An 18,026-nucleotide genomic window follows, 5' to 3' on the forward strand; every position below is an offset into this window, starting at 1 on the left:
AAATAAAAACTTAAAAAGTTGAATTGTCAAGTCTTTAGCCTAGACAAGTATTTAGTTAGAAGAAACTGTCAAGGCTGTAGCCTTTATATTCCCACCATGTATAAGAGTTTCAGCTATTCCCTGTCCTTCCAACTGGTGTGGTCTGTGTTTTTAATTTTACTTTTTTTGATAGTATGTAGTTATAAAAGTCATGGCTGTAATTTGTTTTGCCCTAAAGAATAATGATGTTGAGTACGTTTTTTATTTGCTTATTAATCATTTGGATATTTTCTTTTTTGAAGTGCCATTTAAGACTTTCCCTCCATGTTTTTTAAAAAAAATTTTAATGCTTTTTAAAAATTTATTTCTGAGAGAGAGAAAGACAGTGCGAGCAGGGGAGGGTTAGAGAGAGAGGGAAACAGAATCCAAAGCAGGCTCCAGGCTCTGAGCTGTCAGCACAGAGCCCAACATGGGGCTCCTACCCACAAACTGTGAGATCATGACCTGAGCTGAAGTCGGACGCTTAACTGACTGAGCCAACCAGGCACCCCTCCCTCTATTTTTTAAGTTGGGTTTTTATCCTTTTCTTTTTGATCTGTAGTTCTTTATACTTACTCAGTATGAGTCCTTTGTTAGATATATATATTAAAAATATCTTCTCCCAGTCTATGGATTAACTTTTCCTTTCCTTAAAGAAGTCTCTTGAACAGGCTTTGATTTTGACAAAGTGCAATTTGTTGTAATTTTTTTTTCTTTTAAGAATAGTGCTTTTTGTGTCCTGTTTAAGCAATCTTTACATATCTCAAGGTTTTGAAGATCTTTTCCTATATTTTCTTACAGAAACTCTATAATTTACTTTTCATATTTTGATTTATGACTTACCTTGAATTAAGTTTGTAGAAGATGTAAGTAGTTAAGATTCATTTTTCCCCCTGTACATATAGCAGATATTTCTAGTATCATTTATTGAAAGTACTTTCTCTTCCCCCTTTGTATTTATTTATGCCTTTATTGTACATTGACTGTATACATGTGGATCTAATTCTGGGCTCCCTGTTCTGTTGCAGTGACTTGTTTGTCTATCCTTATGCCATTACTTCACTGTCTTATTAACTGTAGTTTTATCGTAAGTCTTAAAACCTGATCCACTCATTTTTGATATTTTTTAGAAACTGTAATAAGTTACATTTGATTTTGTGATACAGCTTTCCCAAATGTTATAAAATGAAAAATTCATATATTTAATATTTAGTTGAAAGTGAATAAACTTAGAACAAACTGTTTTATAATAGATTACAGAGATAATTAACTTGTTTTTTAGGTATGAGAGGACAGAATTAACTTTGCAGAAATTTTGCTTTTAAAAATGATTTATAGGGGTGCTTGAGTAGCTTAGTCAGTTGAGCATCTGACTCGACGCAGGTCATGATCTTGCACTCTGTGAGTTCGAGTCCCGTGTCGGGCTCTGTGCTGACAGCTCAGAGCCTGGAGCCTGCTTCAGATTCTGTATCTCCCTCTCTCTCTGCCCTTCCCCCACTCACACTCTGTCTCTCTCAAAAATAAACATTAAAAAATTTAAATAAATAAAAATGGCGTATAGTTTATGTTAACCCAAGATTAAAAGATGTTATAATGTACTGATATCTTCACTGGAAGTTATGAAAATATCAGAAAGATAGTTACTGAATATGGAAAGTGCTATATCATAGTGCTGTATCATAGGCAAGACACTTAATAGGCTATTTAAGCCATAGGTTCCTAGGCACACTCTACTCTTTTTTTGTTCTAATGTTCTCTCTGTAGTAGCATTCTCTTATAGCCTCCTCTCTAGATCTTCTAGTGGTCATTAAACATCCATATTATTTTTAGAAATTAAGTATTTTATGCATTTGTATCAGAGGCCTAGTAGGAAACAGAAGATACACTGTGCTGGGAATTTGAAGAAAAGTTAATGAAGCTCTTATTTAAAGACATAAGAACCAGGGTAAAGGAAATCAACATGGCACCTGGAGATTAGTAATAGCAAGGAATGGGGATGGCATATTGCCCCTGAACTAGCAATACGAAATGATGTTATAGACCTTCCGTGAGAACTAGAGGCATGGGAGATGGGCTGCTGAAAAGGAGCTATAGCTATAGAGGGTTGCTGCCTAAACCAAGGAAGCACCTGCGAAACAAATATCCTGACCTCTTCTCCATCCTGATTTGCCTGCTGGTACCTCCCATTGGACAAGTCTCCTCAGAAAACTATAGATGTAGTCTGTAAGGGTCAGTCTCTTAGGGCACAGTAGCAGGGATTGAAAGGCCAAACGTTGATCTGGATTGGTGAGAATGGTGGCAAACCCAATAATCTGCACAGATTAATTCCTTGTAGCTGAAAATATGAATGACAAGTCCTTTTTTCCTTTTTAATTTAGTGATTTCCCATATAATTTATGGTCTAAAATAAACACATTTTGTTTTATTTTTGCCAATGCACCCAGAGTTTTCTTTATAACATAATGTACAGGACCAAATAATCATTTCTCTTCCAGAAAAAGCAGCTTAGATGCAGTTTAGAAGAGCATATGAGATCTAGCATAATATCTTCTCTTTCATTTGTCATTTGAACATTTCCAAAATAGATAGTTCTCATAAATTATTTGAATAGGCTTTCTTTTTGCATTTTGCAATGACCATGAATATATTTAGGAGTAATATGAAACTATTTCTGCCTTTTATAACCTGTCATATATTTAAACGTCACATAACAGAACCATCTTAAATAAGTAACATTTGAATTGATGGTAATGAGAAAATTTAAGCAAAACTTTTAGAAGTGTACTTGTTTATTTTCTTTTTTCTCAGTATGTGGAAAATTTTCAACATTTCTTTTCACATGGAAAGAGACAAGATAATGTGTCATGATCTCAGAAATAGCTTTTGAATATTTTAGTTCATATACATCACACAGTTCCTTTTCTGTACTATAATTATCTCCATCACAGATAATATTCCGGGAATGTTCAATTCATATGTAAGCAGAAATATGACAGAAGCCTGAACTGAAATAGCAACTGCACAAGCTAATCACTTAAGTTATATCTTTAAATACCTTTTACCTAGGTTCATGATGGTCCGTAGTGGAAAAAATGGTGACCTTCATCTTAAGCAGATTGCATATTATAAACGAACTGGTGAATATCATCCAACTACACTACCAAGTGAGAGAAGTGGCATAAGAAGAGCAGCAAAAAAATTTATCTTCAGAGGTAACTTTAATGCCCCAATTCTTAAGTATAGAGTAAATATAGATGTTTTCCATGTATGTTCTCTGTGGAGTCCTGAGAATTTCTGTAGTAGCTGGTGTTGCTTAACCACTCACTCAGAAGCAAAATAAAAATGACACTGAAGCCTGTAAGCATGAAAAGGACATTTTAAATCATAGGCCAAAAATGATCCTATGAAAAAAATGAAACATTCACCTAAACTAACCTCTCCTGCTTTTGTCCTCAGGTGGTTCCAACTTTAATGACACTGTCTAGCACTTATGTCACTATTAATGAAGAGCTTGACAGATGCTAATATGAAATTGTTGACATTAACTTTTCTTACTATATTTATTCCTGTGGTCTCCCTCTGCCATCAGATATCCTCAGGATCACATTCATTTTTGGACACCTAATCCCCCTGAGTGATTGAATATTTGAAAGGCAGTAGAATATTTATGTTGAAAAATTATTATAATTTTTCTCTCTTTCTCCTCTTCCTTCATAGGAAAGAGAAGTTTGCAATGAAATAAGCTGAAAGTTTAGTCACCAGATAACTAAATGAATGTTGGAACTATTAATGGGAGTTTTGTCTATAGGTAGAAAATCAGGCTTCCTTAAAAGCAGTTGAAGAAGACTCTTAATAAAATAAATAACCTCCTCATATCTCTCTGTGTATACCCCTTCCTATAATTCCTCTACACTTAATAAGGACACCTTATACCTCTTGGTAAAGTTAGGATTCATTCATTTATTTATTTAATCACCTATGGAACAAATGTTTACCAAGTTCCTACTATGTGCCAGTCACATTTTATCCTGAGGATAATACATGTATGAATAAGTTAGATAAGGTTCCTACTCGTAAGTTGCTTACCTTCTACTTCAAGTAATGTTCCACTCAGCATATAGTTACTTAAGCACATTAATAACTTAATGCTGTATTTTAAGTTTAAGTTCACACTGGAGAGATACTGATTCTCACCCTGTTTGATTGCTTTCCAGCTGTAGATTCTTCTCAGGTGCCCTACAAAGGAAAACAGAGAGCTGTCTTAAGGATAAAGGTTCTCCTACTTTCCTGCTTTACAAACCACACTTCTTGTTCAAATCTAGAAAAACTTAACAGAGATGGTTGCTTAAAAAAATGTAGTTATGGTGAAATACCGTTCCAGAAGTTGCTTATCTGTACATAATTAATCTAATTCATGCCATTTTTAGGAGGTGCCTGCAAGTATTTTCCAGTTTGAGCACTCCTCTGGAAAGATAATTTCATACTTCTGTAGTTATTACATGTTTTGGGGAGCAAGCTAGCTCAACTGTAGAGATAGCTACAAAATTACAGCAACTGGTGTTCCTCCTATGTATCTAGTAAGTTCAGCAGCTGAGGACCTTTCAGACTGCATGTATTCATTACAAATAAATAATGCTGTCTTAGAGGGAAAAAGAGTTAAAAAAAAAAAAAAAACCAAAAACATAATGGGTTGAAGATAAGGCTGTGATTATTTTAAAACTATATTGGGCTCTAAAAATTACAATTATGTCTTTCTGGCATTATTTATTCCAGAGAAAAAGCTGTTTTATGTTGGAAAAGACAGAAAACAAAATCGTTTGGTAATTGTTTCAGAAGAAGAAAAAAAGAAAGTTCTAAGAGAATGCCATGAAAATGACACTGGAGCCCATCATGGCATATCCAGGACCCTTACTCTAGTGGAATCTAGTTATTATTGGACTTCTGTGACCAATGATGTCAAACAGTGGGTATGGCTTATGTATTAAGAATATTTTAGGGGTGCCTGGGTGGCTCAGTTGGTTAAGTGTCCGATTCTTGAATTTGGATCAGGTCTTGATATCACAGTTGTGAGATTGAGCTGCGCATCAGGCTCCTTACTGGGTTTGGACCTTGCTTAAGATTCTCTCTCTCCTCTCTCTGTCCCTTCCCCGCTTGTGAATGTGCAAGAATATTTTAAATAATGTCTTTGTAATAGATACCCAAAATTCTTTATTGCTCCAGATTTACTCTAGATATTACCTCTTCTTAAGCACTTTTTGTACAGTAGTTTTTTACAGAAACATTCAAAAGTTGTTTTGCTTCCCATCAAAGTTCTCCCCTAAAATCACTAAAGTATAATTTGAACTAAAACTTTATTTAGACATTTGAAAAATAGCATATTTAAATAGATTATTTAGAACCAGATTTTCATCATTGAACTCTTTTGTGTAGGCAGAATTAAAATGGGGCTGAAATTCCTTTGACTAAATGATTACCTCTTTGATGGCAATCATGTGATCTTTTCTTGAGAGTATGTTCATAAGTCAGGTCCATTGTGTGCCGTCATCTTTTGTGCATATTTCATCTTCATATGGAAAGTGTCAAATATGGTAGATACCCACGATCAACCAAAGGTAAAATCAAGTTGCAAAATAATGAAATTAGTCTGAGTTTTGTAACTTTGTGACCTATTAAACCTTCAACTTCTTCTTATAGGAAATTCATCTAGGAATTGTGGTATTCTTACCGGTAGGTCATCTGATCCCTACTCTTTCTAGTGTACTTTATATGATGAATGGTAGGAATTCCTTGGTATGTATATAAGATCCCTATAATAATTATAATAGTATATCAAAAAGATAGTCATTTCAGGTATAAAGAATTAAACCAACATCGAAGAATCATTTATGAGTTGTCAGTTTGTAGTCTATGCATATATTCTAAGACCTCAATAATTGTATTTGCCTTTATAACCTGCCACACATTCCTTTATTCAAAGTAATATTTGCCAAATTTTTATCATTTGAGAATAGATATGATTTTTGGAAATAATCAGAGGTTATTATGAAAACTAGTACATAAATTAGAAGATAAATCTTTTGATTTAAAGTAACTGTAATACAGTTTATAGTTTATAAGATAGTTTACAGTTTATAAGATAGTTTATAAAATTTTGTTCACAGGTTGGTTTGAAAGAAGTTTCCAAAGTGGAATTCTAGAAATATGTTGAGCAGTGGCAGCATTCACTTGTTAATCACTTCTCATCCCACTCATGTAAAAAGCTCCATGACAGCATGGGGTTTGTTTTTGGTCTTTCTATTTTCTTGAGACCTGGAGGGATTTCTGGCATCTTAATAAAATTATGTTTTAATAAACATTGTTGGGATAGATTAATGACTGCATTTATTAGAATGATAACTTTAAAAGAAAGAAATCTTTCGCTTATGGAAATTATTGTATATTCAGCTACTGACTTAAAATTTTAACAAATTTGACATAAGAAATTTGTTTGAAGATTTATTCATTTAATAAATATTTATTGAATATAAACTATTATTCCATGTGAATTAGACCCATTTAAGGTAGTCATTGGATTGTAATAACAAGTAATATTTGCTTATTATTCTAAATAAAGGGTTTTAGTCTGAGAATAGCCTAAAAGTTTCTCTTAAAAAAAACAAAGTACAAATTAACCATTTTAACGTTCAGATTTATAAGACTGTTTTTATTATGTTGAATATATTAACATCTATATTTCTTTTTTTTACCATATTTTTACTGTTTATAGGTATATGCTTGTCAGCACTGCCAATTGGCAAAAAACACAGTTATTCTAGCACCTAAACAGCACCTTCTCAAGGTGGAGAATCCGTGGAGTATAGTTACTGTTGATCTGATGGGCCCATTTCATGCAAGCAACAGAAGTCATGTGTATGCTATAATCATGACAGATTTGTTCACAAAATGGGTTGTGATTTTGCCTCTCTGTGATGTTTTACCGTCAGAAATTTCTAAAGCTATGGTCAATATATTTTTCTTATATGGACCGCCACAGAAAATAATAATGGACCAAAGAGAGGAGTTCATTCATGAGGTAAGATAAGTAACTTAGGTCTAAGAGCATATTTTACTTACCTTTCAGTGTCTTAACTAATGAAAAGCCTCACTCTAAAAGCATATAGTGCTTAGAGATAATAATGACACTATGAAGCTGTTATGAATCACCAGTTTTTTCCAGTTATGTTTAAAGTCATATGATAACTCAGGAGCTTGGAAATTTTACCAAAGGTAACAATAAATGTTTATAAGCATTTTTGTGAGGTTTAATAGCAAAAGACTAAAAATAACAGAAAACTGAGAAATTTTGTTCTTTTTGCCATGATTTCAGTGGTTTAAATATTACACAGAGAGCCTAATGGTGCAAAATGAAATTTTTTTTTCTTCCAGAAAATACAAAGAAAACACTGCCAAAGTGTTGAAATAAGATTAGAATATCACAGAGTTGAATGAACATACAGATGTTTCAATAAAATGCATGAACTCTTTGTAAATGTCTGAAGGAAAGACAATAAACATTGTCAAAGGAAAATCTGCTCTTTTTGATTTTAAAGATAGGTACTTAAGGAAAACCAAAATTATAACCAGTAATAGAATGTCTTGTTTCATGGAAGCAAAAAGCCCTGTTGGGGTAAGGATATCAGGATAGCATTCCACAAATGAATTCACTGCATCATTCCTAGGCAACTTCTTGAAACAAAGTTGTCTGATCCTTTTCTAGAGGTCAGTTATTTAAAGCCATTGATTATAACATCAGATTGAGGCTGACACACATGACACCAATTCTCTGGGATTTCTCTCTCTCTCTTTCTCTCTCTTTCTTTCTCTCTCTCTCTCTCCACCCAGTGTGGGGCTCAGACTTAAAATCCTGAGATCAAGAGTCATGTGCTATACCCATGGAGTCATCTAGTGCCTCTTTAGGATTTCTTCTTAATTACTTTTGAATTAAAAGGAGGCAGCCTAAACTAGTACATATATTAGCTAGGAACTCTATTAACTGCAAGTAAGAGAACTCCTCTCTTCTGCCACATATATAAATTCCAAAAGGTAAAAGAAGGCCAGGTTGTCCAAAGTTGGAAGGGTAAACTCTGAATATCATTGGGGACCCATACTTATAGTTTTCTGTTCCACCATCTTTGAGATGTGACTCTCAGTCTTATGCTAACGATATGGCTGCCAGAGCTCATGCCACAAAGTCTGTATTTCAGACAGAAGGAATGGGGAGGACAACAGACAAAAAAAAGCTAGTATCATCTGAGTCTGCCCCAAAACTTCCATATACATCTTTTTTGACCAGAACTATATCACATGACTACCCCTACCTTCAAGGGAGCCTGGGAAATGTGGTTTTTTGTTGTTTTTTTTCCCCTCATTTATTAGCTTTATCTTTTTAGTTACTATGATAGATACTACTTCTTACAATTAAGCAACAAGAATATAATCTTTCAAAAGACAAGTTTATTAATCAAATATTTACCCAGTTAAAAATAATAAAATATAGTCCAAGGCATAGGTAGGAAAAATAAGTTATTCCACATTTTATAGGCTTACTGTTAGAAGTTTTTTAAACTCATTTTAGCTTTTGTTAGGTCCTGCAGGTAATAAAATAACCACAACAGTAATAGTAACATTACAAGTTATAAAGTGCTTAACTACTTGCCAAGAACTGTTTTGGGTGCTTTACAAACATCTACTCCTATAATTCTCAAGAGTCCAGGTAGGATTTTCCTCATTTTACAGATGAGGAAAGTGAATACACAGAAGTTTGGTTACTTGTCAAAGTCACACAGCTGTTAACCAGATTATGTAACCTAGGGTTTTTTTGAGAAATTGTTTGCTGAAATAAAATGTTACATGAACTCAAGGTTAGTGTTAAATTCTGTTCTTTCATTTTCTTACTAAGTGTATATGTTTAGCAAGGCACTGAGCCTCCTAGAGCTTCAGCTTATCTCTTAAGCTTCTCAAATTCCATATGAGTGAAATCATATGAGATCTGTCTTTCTCTAACTTATTTTGGTTAGTATAATACCCTCCAGTTCCATCCACGTTGTTGCAAATGGCAAGATTTCATTCCTTTTTAGCATCAAGTAGTATTCATTGCATGTATATATCATATCTTCTTTATCCTCATCAGTTGATGGTAATTTGGGCTCATTCCATATTTTGGCTATTGTTGATAGCACTGCTGTAAACATTGGGGTGCATGTGCCTCTCTGAATCAGCATAAAATGAAAATTTTATTCTTTTTTTTTTTTTTTGAGATAGAGACAACGTGAGCAGGGGAGGGTCAGAGAGAGTGGGAGAAACAGAATCTGAAACAGGCTCCAGGCTCTGAGCTATTCCTCAGCACAGAGCCCGATGCGGGGCTTGAACCCACGAACCGTGGGAACATGGCCTGAGTTGAAGTCGGACTCTCAACCGACTGAGCCACTCAGGTGCCCCATAAAATGAAAATTTTAAAGTCAACTGGTTTTATAATTTTTTCAGATCAATGTTGAACTATTTGGATTGTTTGGCACAAAGCAAATTGTAATTTCTCACGCCTCCCAAACTGTTAATCGAACTGAAAGTACACCTAGCACAATCAAAGCGTTTCTTTCTAAACACTGTGCTGACCACCCAAACAACTGGGATGATCACCTATCAGCCATTTCATTTGCCTTCAATGTAACTCACTTGGTATGTTCTTTTTATACTTTTTATAATTCCTTGGTTTTGAGTTATGACTGTTTCTTGCTACATAATTTATTACAAATTGTTGTTTGTTTTCTTTAAAATAGGAGCCTACTAAGAATACACCGTATTTTCAAATGTTTAATCGAAATCCTTACATACCTGAGACTTCAGATATTCTTCATGAAGTGGATGGTGATGATACAAGTATGTTTGCCAAAATTCTAGGTGCAGTTAAAGAAGCTGGTAAATTATCAATAATGGAGAATAAGACAGCATCAGGAGGACAGGTGATTCTATTTAATAGAAAACTGTATAATCTAAAAATCCATAAGGTAATTTAAAAAATTTTGGCATACACATACATACACATGGATGTACACACACATCCACCCACATATGTATGATATACTAAGCTAAATTAGTATTTACTAATACAAATTCTATTTGTCTTGATAAAATAGTATGCTTATTACCTATAAAATTCTGAGAGATAGTAATGGGAGAACCTTGCATTTTAGAATCAAGTAGACCTGAACTCAGATTCCTTGTTTTGTTGCTTTCTAGTTTTTGATTTAGGCCAGTGGCTTACCCAGTCTCATTTTAACTTCTTTGTAAAGTTGGGGTAGTAATGATACTGGTTTTGAAATATTATTTTATGATTCAAATGGGATTCATGGCTGGTTTGTAGTAGTATCTCAGTAAAATAACCATTTTGTTATTACTTGCATTTACCCTCACGATACTACAGCGCTTTCATTTCTTTGTTCTCTTTTTTTATTTTGCTTTTCTAGGTGGAGAACAATTTTGAGGAACTAAATAAAAGCAAAATCATTGTTAAAAAGAAACCAAAGCAGTTAAATCCATTTCATCTAAAAGTGGGTCATGAAGTTTTAAGACAAAGGAAGAATTGGTGGAAGGATGGTCGTTTCCAGTCTGAATGGGTTGGTCCTTGTGTCATAGACTATATTACCGAGAGCGGATGTGCTGTTCTGAGAGACAACACCGGGACTAGACTTAAAAGACCTATCAAAATGTCCCACCTTAAGCCCTATGTAAGAGAATCCAATGAACAAGGTAAACATCTGTCACTTACCTACATTTTTACTCTTTGAATGAGGAGAAAGGTTAAAAATAATATAAGAATCCCCTGGCCCGAACTCTTTCTCTTAGGGTTTCTTTTCCCTTCTCATGTATATAAAACGTGGTATAGTCTTAGATACTGGTTATTCTGTTTTATTAGGATGTCTCTTCTGAAACTGTCAGGCTTGTAGGAGATTTTATTTTGATTTCTGGTTTAGTTTTCACACATTTGCCCCCCAGTTCACGTGGGAAATGCTGGACCTATTCACAGAAGGAAGAATTAAACCTTTTCTCTTTTCACTTTCAGAAGATTTTACTTGTCACTTTGTGCCTCATTTAGCATGAGAAAATATCAACTAAGATAAATAAGGCCAAAACCAACCATACTATCTAGAATTCTATTGTGAGATAAATAAATACACTAGGGGACTTTTAAAAAAGTGATTGATTTGTATTGTTGCGCCATAGTCAAGTCATGATGGATGCAGGGGAGGGTGCAAATTGGGATGTAGTCAGAATGTTATAAGGTGCTATCATAAGAGGTGATAACCTTTTGAAAGCAAGGTTATACTTGCCTCCCAAATATGGCTTTGAACAGTCAGGAGGATATCCTGATTTCTTTAACTCTTTCGTTCATAGATTAACAGATAAATAACAGACATTTCTCTATGGCTTTAAATCGCACTTTCTCAGTAAAGTTTTATTCCAGCCTGTTGTTAACTGCTTCTTAGAGATTCTCTCGGGTGGGTCTGAGAGAGGGAATTGGTACCTCAGCCAGTTAATTTCGCTTTTCCTATAAAGGAGTATTATTTGAATATTAGTAAAAATTGAAGGAAGATAAATTTAGTACCAGGCTAAAGTGAATATTATAAGAGCAACAACAGGCTATTTATATTTACCCTAGTTTTATAGGATAAAAATGCTCTTGGGAGCTGCTCAGGAATAGTTCAGCTTTGCTTCCGGTCTGGGTTACACCCCTCATGTTTAAAATGTAGCACTTTTCCTTCTGCTTGTGACAGCTTAATTGCTCTGTTAGTAAACTTACCTTGGACTGTTTTAATTCTGAAAGCTCACAATACTCATTCTCTTTCTTGGAAGATCGACACCTTCATTCCTTGTAGCTCTTGTCAGTGCTGAGCTCCCTTCATGATTTGTCTTATGCAAATTAAGTAGAAAAAACCCAATTATACAGGTATATGTTGTCCTTTTTTCTCTAGCATGATTTTCTCCCTAATCTCAGCATTCAGAACTTGCTCCTTTCTAATGTGTAAGCCTTCCATAATTAATACAAAATTTACATTTAAAATGTTGCTAAATCAGGATCTGTTTCAACATTTTACAGTTTGCTCTTATCAAAGACTTTCTCAGAAAGGAGACCAAACATTTTGCTACTCCTGCATATTTCAGAATCCAATTGAGTAGAACAGTTTCTAAACAGAGGCAGTCTAATTTTTGCCTCATGCTTGAATTTTCTGCAGATATTTCTTCCAGTAATATAAAAGAAATTACAATATTAGTACTAGTGTGCATATAAGAAACCTGAGATAAATGGGTAAAATTGTTTTTTCTTGTTAATCAAAGGAAGTGTGTTCTGGCCATCCTGGAATCTGCTTCTTGATTACTATTCCTTATTTTGTATTTTTCTTTGTAGAAATTCAAAATAAATGTTATTTCTGCCATCTTTTTCTTCAGTTTCACATATTTTCCTGAAAATCTTTTAACTCAAAAGCTGATTTTTTTTAAAGAGTCCTTGAACTGAATGTGAAAGCAAACTAAATGTTTTTGAATGACTTAAATCCTGTTCTTTTCATTTGGCATAAATTTGGAAGAGGTGTAGCCAAAAGACCTATGAACTCGTTCATCTGCACTTGTCTTTGCTACTCTTACCAGCCAGGAGATCTCGTAGCTGTTTTAAAGACTCACTGTCCAAAGCAGATAAGCTTTTGTTGCCAGCTTCTTATCCATTCTTATCTAGAACATAATGTAGAGGGAACACATTCAGTACTAGGTCTACAGTATTTTTCACTGCTATTTTAAGCAAGCCTATGTCATTCTGTCTAATTCAATGTCAGGTACCTTTTCAAGACTAATTATTTTAACAAGAAGTTTTATGACATTCCATACTATCTTTTAAAGTTCTCTTTGCATCTAGCCTTCTCCAGTATTAAAAGCCTAAGAGTGAACTTTGATTTTGAATCTTTAGCAACACATCCTAAAAGTATTTCAGATGCATTGATCACATTTTTGCTCTTTCTTGCTGTTCTTGGGCAGTGGCACTTCTCATGGGTTGCATGATTTGGTTTTTATCTTTCAGAGTACCTCTTGTCCAACAGTTCATCCCTTGCTAATGTAGAAAAATTATTTTCTTACCAACTTCAATTATCCATACTTTATCTTCTTACCGTCCTTCTCAATTTTAGTTCCTGCTTTTCATGAATAAGAATTGGTGGGGTAAAACTTGGAAAAACATCTCAAAACTAAAATACCAAGTATACTATGCCTAATGAAGAATAAAATGGGTAAAACTAAATGCCCATACAAGCCAATTCCACTTATACTATCTGTGGGTAGAGAGCATGGCTTTGATCTTTGAAGTTTTTAATTCAAAAGTTCTTAAATATTGTAAACTTGTAAATTAATGGATTAGATTAGGCTTAGTGAGCTTTCCACATATTAGTTAGCATGTGAATGGGTAGAATAGGATCATATTTTAGGGTTTATTAGGAAATTTATATGCTCTGAGAAATTTTTGTTCGTCTCTTATCTAAATGGGCAATTTTCCTTTTGATATTTCTTGAGCTTAAAATTTGAGGATTCTTTAAGCCATTAAAATCTTAGAATCATGAATGCTTTGGGAGAAAAATCCAGGAATAGAAGGCAGGGGTCCAGGAAGTTAATCATTTATGGCAGAAGAATTCTTTGTTGTAATGAATTAAAATAACAGGTAGGGAGGAATCCTTTTATATACATTAATCTTTTTTATTTTTATTTTTTTTTAATTTTTTTTTTAATGTTTTATTTATCTCTAGGAGAGAGAGAGAGAGAGACAGCGTGAGCAGGGGAGGGTCAGAGAGAGAGGGAGTCACAGACTGGAACAGGCTCCAGGCTCTGAGCTGGCAGTCAGCACAGAGCCCGACACGGGGCTCGAACCCATGAACCGTGAGATCATGACCTAAGCGAAAGTCGGACGCCCAACCGACTAAGCCACCGAGGCGCCCCTACATTAATCTTTTTTAAATAAAGATGCTACTCCTTTGCCATCAGTTTAAAATTCATATTAAGCACTTTTTTCCTGACAGTGATGATAACTTTGCTCAAAATAGAATAAAATGCTGGCAAGGGAAATTCCTTGTCAGTATCTCAGTTTGAATTTAGCTGTACCTTAAAAGTTCATGAACATTTTGGTATTAAATTAGACTTAGGTTAGCTAAGCATTTTAAGCCCATTTACACACAAGCTTGCCTACTTACTTGTATCATATAAGCCTGACTTTAGTAACTCACAGAAGCTGATTCCAGTAACTTCATATTCATGTTCGTTTATTATTTCATATTATAAACAATTTGATATTATTGTTCTAATACATATTCTATGAAATTATCTAAAGTTACAAATGTGAGGATTTAATTTGTTAAATATCATTCAAGATCCCATTAATTCACCCACAGGAGCTTTTAAGGATATCATCAACATCAATAATAGAGTTTTATAACTTTGCTTTTAATCTTTATCATAATCTTCTGCCCCTTCTATCCTTTCACCCATACCTGGCAAAGACAGATCAAGGTAACAGGAAGACTTGGCTCTTTTAGAATTTTTGGTCTTTCCTGATCTCTATGCATATGAACTGTATGTGTCATTTTTTTTTATTGTTTATTTATTTATTTTGAGAGTGCGTGCCTGCACGAGTAAGGGAGGACAAGAGTTGAGAAGGTGAGAGAGAATCTCAAGCCGGTTCTATGTTGTTAGCATGAAGCCTGATGTGGGGTTTGATCCTACGAATCATGAGATCATGACCTGAGCTGAAATCAAGAGTCAGGCAACTTAACTGAAGTGCCCTGTATATATCATTTTATTCATCCTTTGACATGTATATTTATTTAGTAGAAAGAGAACCCACCAGAAGTTAATCTTATAATTAATTTTTATTACTTGGGGTTTCATCCTTATTTAACATTGTTTAATTTTAAAATGATGTTTAATTATAATTCTAAAAGTTGACCTTATGATGTTTCCTCTTTCAGATAGTCTTTATCTCTTACAAGGTTCAGTAGTGGCAGATCATGACTACATCGGATTGCCTGAAATTCCAGTTGGAGCATACCAAGCAAATATTCTGGTAGAAGATGCAACTATTGGCGTAGTCGATAATGAATTACTGACATCAAGCAAAGATGGTGAACTATTAGACTATAGAAGTGCCAAAATCTCTCCATTGATGGAAGATCATAGTACTCTTGAAAAGCAGACTTTCAGTCTGTTGGACTCTTCAAACCAAGTTCTTGAGTACTTAAGTTAGTAAATACTAAAGTTCATTTAAAGTGTTAGTTTAGAATGTATAACTTCTTGAATCTTGGTATCTTTTCCATTCAGAAAAGTTGTATAGAAGTGTCTTGACACAGTTTCAATGACTAAATACTGAAGGTTTATTTTATAACTATTAATTTATATAAACTTATGTTTGAATGTCAGAACATAGATATATAAAGGCAAAGAAAGCATATATAGAATTCCCTTTTTCTTCTGAAAAGAGAATAGGCAAAGCATGATTACTTCTTAGGAAAGAAATTAAGTTCCAGCTCAGAACTCTCAGATATTTCTCTGGAAATGGTGTCATGTTTTCAGTTTAAATTTTTTTTGGAATAATTTCTCCCTTTAAAAAGTAAGTTCGCACTACGTAGAATGGGATTAATAAATATTTATTCAATCATAACAATGAATTAAGTGAAATTTCTTTCTGTGTTATAGGAACTTTTAGAAATAATATTGTAGATTAAAATTTAGAGTTGTTTAATGAACTCTTACAAGATATTGATAATTTCACCTTGTAGGCTCAGAATTTGTATCTGAATCGATACATTGATTTGAAAACATTTGTGCATTTCTATAATATATATTAAAGCAAAAAGCACAATTAATAAGATTTTTTTCAATCTTAAGTAAATAATAATAACTAATATCAAAGGTTTTAAACTAAAAGCTCTGATATTCTGATATATTTGTTATAAAGCACTTTGAAGAATTTTGTGGGAAAATTAAAGAATGAGCCATATGTGTGTCTCATCTTCATAAGGGAGTTAAAATGTGGTAAAGATTATAGGCCATATAAGCCATGTATAACACAAGTTACAAATTATACGCTAAAGTCCATTAGAGAAGTACAAATAATATACATAGGGTGTCAAGGAGGAGACATATTAACTTCTAGATAAAAAACTTAAGATTATGCTTACAAAAGAAGGATCACTTGAGCTTGACTTTGAACAATGCACAGGATGTGATGAGAGAGTATAAAAGAATTAAAGGAAGAAAAATGAACAGAGTCAGAAAAATACTATATTTTTCACAGAAAGGCAGGGCTTCTGATTGTATACGGTACCTCAGGAACTTACATTCAGGAGTAATGTATGGGAAAATAAAATTGAAAAGGGAAGTATGAAACTTTCTGGAGGGCAGTGACTACAGTTATGGATTAAATTGTGAAGTACTAAACTCTGGTACCTCAGAATATGATCTTACTTGGAAATAACAGTTATAGATGTAAACATTAGTTTAGATGAGATCATATGGAGTAGAATGGGGTCCTAATCCAATATTACTGATGTCTTTATAAAAGGGAGAAATTTGAACACAGACTCAAGTGGAATGCCATATGAAGAGGAAGGTAGGGAATGGGCAGATATCTTCTACAGGCCAAAGAATGCCAAAGATTACTAGCAAAGCTCCAGCAACTAAGTAAGGAAGGGGCATGGAACAGATTCTTGCTCACGGGCCTCAGAAGGAATCATCCCTGTTAACATCTTCATTTTAGATTTGTAGCCTATAGAACTGTGAGGCAATAAATAACCTTTTTTTATACACAACCCAGTTTATGGCACTTTGTTATGGCAGTCCTAACAAAGTAATACAAACACTTAGCTAAATTATTTATTGTTTTCTGAAGACTACTGAAGGTTTTATTTTTGTTTTTGTTTTTTACTTTTTTCCTTTCTTAATGTAAGTTCTGTACCTCGCATGGGGCTTGAAACCATGACCCCTAGATGCAGTCACCTGCTCCACTGACTGAGCCAGTCAGGCTCCCTCCACTGAAGGTTTTTGTATAGGGAAATGTCATGATCAGAAATACATTTTAGGGAGACTCCTGCCTAGGTGGCTCTGTCGGTTAAGTGTCCAACTTCGGCTCAGATCATGATCTCTCAGTTTTGTGAGTTTGAGCCTCGCATTGGGCTCTGTGCTGATGGCTCAAAGCCTGGAGCCCAGTTTGGATTCTGTGTCTCCCTCTCTCTCTGCCTCTCCCCTGCTCGCACTCTGTCTCTCTGTCTCAATTAAAAATAAATATATTTTAGGAGGTTTAATCTGACAGCTAGTAAAGATTAGAGGAAGACAGAAGAAGAGAATGGGAATTAGTTGATACAGTTTTGCAGTGATGAGTAATGGGAACCTAAACTATCAATGAATACAGCATTTTTCAAGATCTACAGAATATCTCACCCATTACGTATCAAACTTACTGAACAGTGATATGATACTGGAAATAGTATTTACTGGAAATATGCAATTACTCATTTAAGAAGAAGGTTTAGGGTCACCTGGTTGGCTCAAGTCGGGTAAGAGTCTAACTTCAGCTGAGGTCATGATCTCGCCTTTCATGGGTTTGAGCCCCCTCTTGGGCTCTGTGCTGACAGTTCAGGGTCTGGTGCCTGCTTCAGATTCTGTGTCTCCTGTCTCCACCCCTCCCCCATTCATACTGACTTTCTGTCTCAAAAATAAACATTAAAATTTTTTTAAAAAGGACAGATTAAATTATGTTTAATATGGGCTGAAGGATAAATGATTGAAGGGGAAAAAAATGTATCTGCGGCCTTATACCATAGACCAAGTAAATTCTGGGTAGGGGTCTAGAAAGAAATCTTAAGAAAGCACAGTTGTCCCAAATAGTGATATATCCTGTTCCCATCAGTAGAACAAAGTTGGTGATACTGTCATATTGGACCCTT

The 18,026-nt window shown here is 34.3% G+C and overlaps 1 protein-coding gene across 7 annotated transcripts in view; it reads left to right on the plus strand.

Annotated features, from left to right (window-relative positions):
- GIN1 (gypsy retrotransposon integrase 1) overlaps positions 1 to 16,892 on the plus strand; it is a 30,032-nt gene extending 13,140 nt beyond the window's left edge. The window contains exons 2-9 of one of the 7 annotated variants that reach the window (XM_039216939.1): positions 3,085 to 3,230; positions 4,792 to 4,985; positions 6,785 to 7,090; positions 9,541 to 9,732; positions 9,834 to 10,061; positions 10,521 to 10,803; positions 15,054 to 15,323; positions 16,646 to 16,892. In XM_039216939.1, coding sequence (XP_039072870.1) covers positions 3,089 to 3,230; positions 4,792 to 4,985; positions 6,785 to 7,090; positions 9,541 to 9,732; positions 9,834 to 10,061; positions 10,521 to 10,803; positions 15,054 to 15,323; positions 16,646 to 16,746 — 1,716 coding nt within the window. In that variant the 5' untranslated portion in view covers positions 3,085 to 3,088 and the 3' untranslated portion in view covers positions 16,747 to 16,892. Of the gene's footprint in view, positions 1 to 3,084; positions 3,231 to 4,791; positions 4,986 to 5,010; positions 5,631 to 6,784; positions 7,091 to 9,540; positions 9,733 to 9,833; positions 10,062 to 10,520; positions 10,804 to 15,053; positions 15,743 to 16,645 lie in introns of those variants that run through there. The other 6 variants (XM_039216940.1, XM_039216942.1, XM_039216941.1 and 3 more) reach the window with 6 other exon arrangements.
- Positions 16,893 to 18,026: the final 1,134 nt, after the last annotated feature.

The sequence above is a fragment of the Hyaena hyaena genome, unplaced genomic scaffold, assembly GCF_003009895.1.
Source record: "Hyaena hyaena isolate Hyena2069 unplaced genomic scaffold, ASM300989v1 scaffold_661, whole genome shotgun sequence".
Lineage (NCBI taxonomy): Eukaryota > Metazoa > Chordata > Mammalia > Carnivora > Hyaenidae > Hyaena > Hyaena hyaena.